Source organism: Helianthus annuus, chromosome 15 (genome assembly GCF_002127325.2).
Source record: "Helianthus annuus cultivar XRQ/B chromosome 15, HanXRQr2.0-SUNRISE, whole genome shotgun sequence".
Classification (NCBI taxonomy): Eukaryota; Viridiplantae; Streptophyta; class Magnoliopsida; order Asterales; family Asteraceae; genus Helianthus; species Helianthus annuus.
The window spans coordinates 7,196,309-7,204,623 of record NC_035447.2 but is presented as its reverse complement, the minus strand read 5'-3'; the positions used below and the strand labels follow the sequence as shown (position 1 = coordinate 7,204,623).

The following is an 8,315-nucleotide window of genomic DNA, read 5'->3' as shown; positions in this document are numbered from 1 at the left end:
CTTTGAAAGTGTGTGAATAGAATTAGGGGCTGTTTGGCAATATCTGCATGGTTAAGTGCTGAACCAGTAAGAGGTCTAAACCATTAAGTGATGAACCAGTAAGAGGTCTAAATCATTAAGAGCCTGTATAATGCTTAACCGTTCAGAGGTAAATGTCTGACCAATTCAGATTAGAGGTCTTAACCATTCAGACTATGTATAAATCTTAACCATTCAGAGGCAAATGTCTGAACCATTCAGACATCTGCTCGTGAAACAAACAGTCTGAACCATTAAGTGCTGAAACAGTAAGAGGTCTGAACCATTAAGAGCCTCATTAAGAGGTAAACAAACAGCCCGTTAGTCTTGTTGAAAAAAGGGTAGTAAGATATTTTTTTATACAGCAACTTTTGAAATAATGACTAAAGAATGAAGTGATTGAGATAGTATTTGAAGCAATCAATCTAAAGATATATTTAAGATACACGAAACCATATGAGCCATGATGGAGATTGAATGAAAAGACTAAACGTTGGCTAAAGAAGGAATCCCATGATTGACATTAGTTTTTAACTTTTTAAATTTTGTTTCTAACATCTGGAGACATGATGAGCCAAAACGACTGATATATTTTTGAGCTGGAAATTTAGATCACCAATGGACTACAGAAATATCGTCGTGTTATCATCGGAATCATCCGATCATATCCATCTTCATTAGGCATAAGGTCTATACACCAATTCAGGAGGAAACCCAAAAAATACGGGAAAAAACCCTCTTATGGGAATCGAACCCAGAACCTATTGATCCCAAAGCCTTATTCCACCCTCAAGATGCCACTAGACTGTAAAGCCATAGGCAAAAACAACTGATACGAGTAGCCTATAAACTTTTGTAAACTGGAGGGTTTTGACCAAATAGTTGATCAAACTTGTCCTGTGAGGTTATGCACTAGTGTTCTAGTAAACAGCCGGGATTAAAGGATGGAAAAAAGTGCTTGCAGCGGTGTTCTTCACTAGGAAGGTTTTAACAATGAAGAAAAACCATGATTACAAGAATTCCTAACAAAATTTACAAATTCAGCATAAAGAACTATTTTTTTTTGTTTGGTGTGGGTTATAGGCTGGAGAACTAAACTGGTGAACTCGGATACGGATTGTACATTTGTTATAAAAAACATTAAAAACCTAACCGATACACATTAACTGTTTGTGACGAAACAAAATCCGTGTAATCCATTCATCTAAACTTGTTAAACAAGTTGATGGGTTGTATTCAAACTATAAACAATTACTTAGACCACGTGTAGTCGTTACTGGAGGTAATGCCCCTTCCTTGGGCATGATCCATCATGTGGTGGTCCAGTTAGCATTGGGGTATTATGAGAAATTTGTTTAAAATGGTTGTAGTGGTATAATGCCTAATTAATAATGCCTCATCTAATGATTACCCAATTATTATTTTTTTTGTTTTTTTAAATTAAAACTAATGATATTTCATTAAATAAATAAAAATTACATAAATAATAAAAATCTTAATTTTCGTGTTCGCTTTCGCCATACTCGTCATCTTCGTATTCCTCGTCATCAACTTCTTCTTCCTCCTCGTTTGGAATATACCAAACCGACCATGCGTGTTGGACCAAATCAACCGCTAACGCGGAATGTGCGGCTTCAGATCACATTTCATGTGCATTCTTCACTCTTTCTTCCATTTTTGTTTGCGGGTATTCCTAGACAGCTTTCGGTACATAGTTTTGGCATATTGCTTTTCCTTCGTCTTCCAATATGCATGATTATACAAGCGTACATAGCATCTCTCATTTTTTTTCTTTGGTCCATGCAGGACAAGGATTTCTCAAATAATGTCATAGTTGTTGAAGAACCCCAAAGCATCTCTCAATGTCCTTCCGCGAAGACTCCTGAACTTATTTAAAGTGATTTTTTTTTCATCGTACGGGCCCTTAAACTTCTTCACGACAATCGAATACCTAGGATAAATTTCATCACACAAATAGTATCCGTGCATGGTAGTAGTTTCCGTTTGTATAAAAAGATGCTTTTGCAGCTCTACCATAAATGAAGTCCTCTACCAATGGTAATTGTTCGAAAACGTTTATATCATTGCATGACCCCCCGATACCAAAGTAAGCCGACCAAACCCAAAGGTCCAGTGAGGTAACCGCTTGAAGAATAACAGATGGTCCGTCTTGGTCACCTCGTGTGTGTTGACCTCGCCATGCGGCTGGACAACTATACCACCGCCAATGGCGACAATCCAAGCTCCCGATCATGCCCGATAAACCGTGTTGATTAGAATGGACCTCGTAAATTTGTTGAAGATCGTACCATATAGGCTTTCTCAGATAACGAGCACCGTACAACTTTATTATACCTTTAAAAAACAAACATATATGACTTTAAGCTAACTAAAAATATATGAATGCATGTACTGTTTATAGTATTGTAGAGTACCATGACAAAAATGCTCCAACGTATCATGCGTTGTTTCATTGGCCATTTTTAAATATTCGTCGTTGATGTCGGTCGTGTTACCATACGCAAGGACTCATAGCGCTTAAGTACACTTTTAAATACCGGTAAATCCAAGCGTCCCTTTCGCATCCGCTTTTTGTTTAAAATAATCAAACTTGTTTTCCAAGTCTCCAGCAATGTGTAGAAATAAACGTTTATTCAACCGGAAACGACGCCTAAAAACGTTTGGGTTTTGGTAAAAGGCGCTTCATCGAAGTAATCTTTCATCAATCGATCATTTGCCGAATGTTGGTCTCGTTCAATATATTGTCTTGGCAAAATTTCACGTTGAGGTCGACTACAATGTTCAATATACCGTGCCGCGAGTTCGCTCGCACTCGTAACCGCCTCTTGCTCGATCTTCTCATCGGTCGGCTCACCCTTATCGGCGAAAAACTCTTTGTAATAAAAATTTGCAACGGACGATGAGTAAGTCGGGGATTTCATTTTTTTATATAAAATGGTGTGTAGTTTGTGTTTGTTATTGAAGCTTTTGGTTTATGGTTTGTAGAAAATAGAGTGTAAGAGTTTATATATAAATGTGAAATAAAAAAATAGCCGTCACTTTTGACCGTTGCCACCGATCTGATTGGCCAAAAGTTTTCCCACATAGTGTTTTATTTAGAACACCCATCTATTTTTTAAAAAAAAAAACTCCCTAGAGGCGGTGTGTGAAGAATGTTTGGGCTTTTTTTTGCCCTCCACAATCTCCCATTACCACCATAGGTGGTCTTATATGTGTCTTAAATTGAATAGCAAGCTACATTTTTTTTTTGTTTTTTGAACGGCCGACAATTATATATATATATATATATATATATATATATATATATATATATATATATATATATATATATATATATATATATATATATATATATATATATATATATATATTGTTGATGAATAACGATGAATAGTAACTTTATTTTTATAATAATATATAGTTTTTTATTATTTTTTATTTAATATATTATAATAGTTTATTATTATATTTACTTTTAATAACATATTTTTTATCTTTTCCTTTTTTAAAACCATATATTTCTTTTACCATTTTTTCTAATAATTCTTTTTTTCTTTTTTAAACATATATTAATTTATTAATTAATTTGATACTTCTTTAATAATTTATATTTATAACTTTTTTCTAAAAACTTAATACTTGTAATTCCTCATTCCACTTAAATCAACAAAAAATACTCCTATCTTTGCAGAAAATGGTTCAAAACAAGATATATGTATTCTTATCTGATTCGTCACTATTATTTGAAGTTACTCTACTAAAAATTTTCAAGATTTAACTAGAATATATAATAAATCAACTGTATAATTAAAATATTGCCACGTGCACTAAGCTAATTAAGTAAAAGCTCTCTGCCCTAAAAGCATTTGAAGAACATTGATTAAATTATAAAATAATTAACTACCCAAAATATTAAATCTGAAATTGTCTTTTGAAAACACGTGAACAGAATATAAAAATTAACACTTGATACATCTGACTGTAATCAAACCACGTAACGCCAAGGTTCCCTTCGTCAATTTGGTGTGTGTACCATTTTTTATCAATTAAAAAGTATTTTATTTTAAGCATATAGAATGAGCCTTAAAAATCTGTGGTTTGGCAGAGAATTTTATAAATTTCAGGCAGTGAAGTTTATAGTAAGATAATTAATAAGTTTAAATGAAGTATAAAACAAACACACTATCTTTCAGTTGGATACTTCATATCTTCTGGTGTGTTTATCATTCATTATCAATATATAAATATTTTATTTTACAAGTCAAGTATATGAATGAGCCTTAAATGTGTGCTTTTGAGAGAATATTATATAATTTAGACAGTGAAGTTTATAGTAAAGATAAGTAATAAATCATAAAAAATAAGAAAAGAAATAAAACTAACACACTAACTTGCAGTTGCATTCATATCTTGCGGTGTGTTTATCATTTATTATGAATATAAATATTATCTTTTATAAGTCAAGCATATAGAATGGCCTTGAAAATAAGTGGTTGAGAAAATTTTATATAATTTAGACAGTGAAGGTTAACACTTAATATGACTAAAGAAGTATATATATATATATATTTTTAAAACACACTATCTTGCAGTTGGATACTTCATAATCACATATGATCTTAATTGGTTGAAAGTTGAAACCAACAAGAGATTACAAGTACTTCCAATTTTTGTTCCACAAATACTGAAACTGCAAAAGTACATTTACTACCACTACAACTGCAACTGCAAGCTCCTGGACTACAAGCATATGAAAACTAAAGCTGGAGGAGAACTAGTGAACTACTTTGACTATCTAAAGTTGGGGAAAACACAAAATTGTATAAGATAAAAATAACAATATATTTATATTTATGTTCCATTTTGGTCATTAATTCTTTATTTCTATATATGTTTTTTGTTTCATTTTCATCATTAAATATATGTTTTTAAGTAATGTTTATTCCATTAATTTTAGTCAAAAAATGCAAATGTTTTCTTCGTCTTGAAATGAAGTGACCAAAGAGACTCAAAACAGTCAAACATGTCTAAATTCAAACAGCAACCCAAAATCACACACTTTTTATAACGAAAACAAACAAACGTACCATTAAAATTTATCTCATACATAACACTATAGGAGGGTACTCCGGTCCGTCTGTAGAGAATGAGATAAGGGTAAACATTTCCTCTATTCGAGAAGACAGAGCTAGTGCACCGCGGAGAAACCAACTAAAAAAAAACTTTTAATAACTAAAATGGAACAAAATTAAGTATGATGATCAAAATGGAACACAGATGTGAATACGTTGCTACAGTAAACAAACAAACAAACGTACACAGTAAAATCCCACTCATACTTGCTATAGAATATTAATGTAGTTTAATTTAATTTAATCAAAGGTTTTCAAGAAACCAAACAAGTCTTCCAAGATCCAAACTTTTGTTCATGAAATTCAAGTATTATTATCATCATCATCATTGTTATCACCTGGTGGAAGAGTGAACTCTTGAAAAGATGACATGTTTTGAAACTGTTGATGCTGCTGTTCTTGTGGTGGAGGTCGTTTTCGTTTCTTCTTCTCATAGCTAATTCCTCTAGCTTTCGATTGCAGATCTCGAACTTCTCGAAGATAAAGCCGTACTGCTCGAGCACCAAACGGGTTCATCTCCGGCTGCCCGCCGTTTTCCTCATAAGCAGCCCGGAGACGCCCAATCAACGCATCCAAGCTGCCCCAGGCTTGCCGAAGCGGGCACGGGCAAGGACACGGTGGGTTCGGGTGCCCGTAGAACGGGCACACGGGCGTATGAACCTTAGTCTTGCCAAACTGATCAAGATACCTGAGAAACTCCAGCACGTTGGCGCCACTACACCGGGAAAGGGTGAGTGGCGGTCGGTGGTTTCTCAGGTACTGGCAAAAGGTGTTCCAGTCCCTGCGCTTCTGGTTCTCGTAACGGCTGGGAGTGGCCGCTTGAGAACCAGAAGACGAAACCGCTAAAAAATTAGGGTTTTGGTTGTTGTTGCTAGACGTTTCTACTTCTGGGTAAGGATCCATTGAAGGGTTTTAGACTTTTTGTTGAATCTGGTTGGTTTTCCTGATTTGGGTTGCAATTATTTGAAGATCTAATTCTCTAGCACATGATGCTTTTCTTTTTCTTTTTGTGGTTCTTGTTTTTTCTTGCTAGGGTTTCCTTTTTGAACAAAAGAATAGTGGGAAACTGCTATTTGTATTAGACTATTAGATGACTAATACATACATACATACCACCATGTGTTGATTGATGTTGAGGTGAGTGTGAGCTGCTGCCATTGATGGGATTTTGGAGGTTTTGAGTGAAAAGAACAGTGAGTTTTGCAAGATCTTGGGAAGATAAAACAAAGGTTGGGTTTGTGTTGTTGTGAATGTTTAAAGATTCACATTGGGTTTCCTAAAATAGGGCACACAAACTTCTATAAGACTATAATTTGGTAAAAATGAAACTCCTGAGGCTTTCTATTTATTACTTGCTTGTACAGTTCGCTAGCAATCTTTTCCATCATGTTTAGCTTAAAAGATGAATAATCCAAAGGAGGAGAAAATGGTATTTTAAATATACGAACACACATTTTTCCATCATGTTTAGCTTAAAAGATGAATAATCTAAAGGAGGAAAATGGTATTTTAAATATATGAACACATATAGAAGATTCATATAGTGAAACGAGACGCCAACAAACTCATTATTTTGAACTTGTTAATACCATAAAATTACATAAAAAAAGAGTATATCCTTTTTTAAATGTTCAGTTATAATATAACGTTTGATAAAAGAGATACCTATCAGATGAAAAGTATTTACATGTAAATAAACTTGTTTAAACTAGATGTGTTAAATACGTTAATATACTTTTAGCTTAAACTCAATATATATTTAAAAATAAAATTTAAGAGTGTGTTATGAGATAGTATAGGAAAAACAAGAAAAACTCCTCTCTTGGTTTTGTTAACGTGTTTAAAAAATAATTGATACAATACATGATCTAAACTAAATAAACCTTGCACTTCTTACAATATTAAGTCTATTTATTAGTTTAGAATCTATATATACCTTTAAGTTTAGGTATAAACTAGAGGGACCCGTCATCAGGGCCGACCTTAAGAATTCACGCACCCTGTTTGAGCTCGAAAAAAACGTGCCCTTAAAGCCGCCCAAAATTCTTTTTTTATTAGTTTTTAGAAAATATTTGGGTATTGGGCTCATTAACCTAATGGGCTAAATAGTTTAAACAATATGATTTTTTTTAAGTGGGCCTATGTTAATATTTTTTTGGTTATACCCTATTAAAATTCTTTTTTTACATATGTAATACCGGATTTTTTTTAAATTGCGTGTCCTACGAAATCAAGGGCCCTGTTCGGTTGTCCTCCCCGCCCTCCATTAGGGCCTGCTCTGCCCGTCATGATACGACAAAGTGATTAATTTCACTACAATAATAAAATTTAAATAAGGTTCAAAAAATAGAAAGTAAAAATAACATGAATGTGTCAGTTATTAGGATGTTAAACAACAACTATATTAAAGGAAATAAGGTGATCGATCTTTAGGTTAGAATGATGGATAATTAAATTTCAACTTTCAGTTTATAACTAATGTATCGTATCATGTCGTCATACTATATCGCGTCTTAGCATCTCGCGTATTAAATTTTAAGCTTCACTTTATAACTCAATATATCATATCGTCCAAGCTTCACTTTATAACTCAATATATCATACCATCTTAATATCTCGTGTCTTAATATCGCGTGGAGCTTTTTATCCCAAAGATTTTTACAACAACAACAATAATAGATATGAATAATTAATGGGGTAGTCTAAATGTACCCCCTCTTATTACTTTTTATACTCCCTTTCCATAAAATCACTTGTAATATTTACCCCCTATACAAATCATCATTTTAAAAAATATTATTTTTGTTACAAAATAAATTCAAAAGTGTAAAAAAAGATTACAGACGTTTTTTTAATATTTATTTTTTATTTTTTATTTAAATCATATTTTTTTAAAAAGTTTTCATATATTATTTCTAAAGACACCTTCTCAAATAGTATTTTGATTATGTTTTTTATTGAACATCTTTACAAATAAATATTAACATTATTCTTAAAAAAAAAGTTTTGAACTTTCTTTTTGAAAAAGTCTATACTATATTTTTTTCTCGTCTAGTTTGTATTTTAAAGATCTTACTTTTATAATTTTTAATACTTTAGATGTGTTTATAAAATAGTTAACAATTTTTATTTATCAAAAAAGTA

At 32.5% G+C, this 8,315-nt stretch overlaps 2 protein-coding genes across 2 annotated transcripts; both read right to left on the bottom strand.

Annotated features, from left to right (window-relative positions):
- Positions 1-1,984: 1,984 nt before the first annotated feature.
- On the bottom strand, positions 1,985-2,499 carry LOC110913215. The gene is made up of 2 exons (XM_022158062.1): positions 2,454-2,499; positions 1,985-2,373 (listed from the first exon to the last, which is right to left on the bottom strand). Exons 1-2 carry the CDS (start codon positions 2,497-2,499, stop codon positions 1,985-1,987), a joined length of 435 nt encoding a protein of 144 aa, XP_022013754.1.
- A 2,792-nt stretch (positions 2,500-5,291) lies between these two features.
- Positions 5,292-6,507, bottom strand: LOC110910402 (protein LIGHT-DEPENDENT SHORT HYPOCOTYLS 4). Its single transcript, XM_022155060.2, has one exon. It carries the CDS (start codon positions 6,072-6,074, stop codon positions 5,475-5,477), a length of 600 nt encoding a protein of 199 aa, XP_022010752.1. The 5' UTR covers positions 6,075-6,507; the 3' UTR covers positions 5,292-5,474.
- Positions 6,508-8,315: the final 1,808 nt, after the last annotated feature.

Coding starts and splice junctions, on each gene's coding strand:
- LOC110913215 (XM_022158062.1), bottom strand. CDS start 2,499: ATGGCCAATGAAACAACGCATGATACGTTGGAGCATTTTTGTCATG. Junction 2,374..2,453: donor GTTGGAGCATTTTTGTCATG/GTACTCTACAAT, acceptor TGTTTTTTAAAG/GTATAATAAAGTTGTACGGT.
- LOC110910402 (XM_022155060.2), bottom strand. CDS start 6,074: ATGGATCCTTACCCAGAAGTAGAAACGTCTAGCAACAACAACCAAAAC.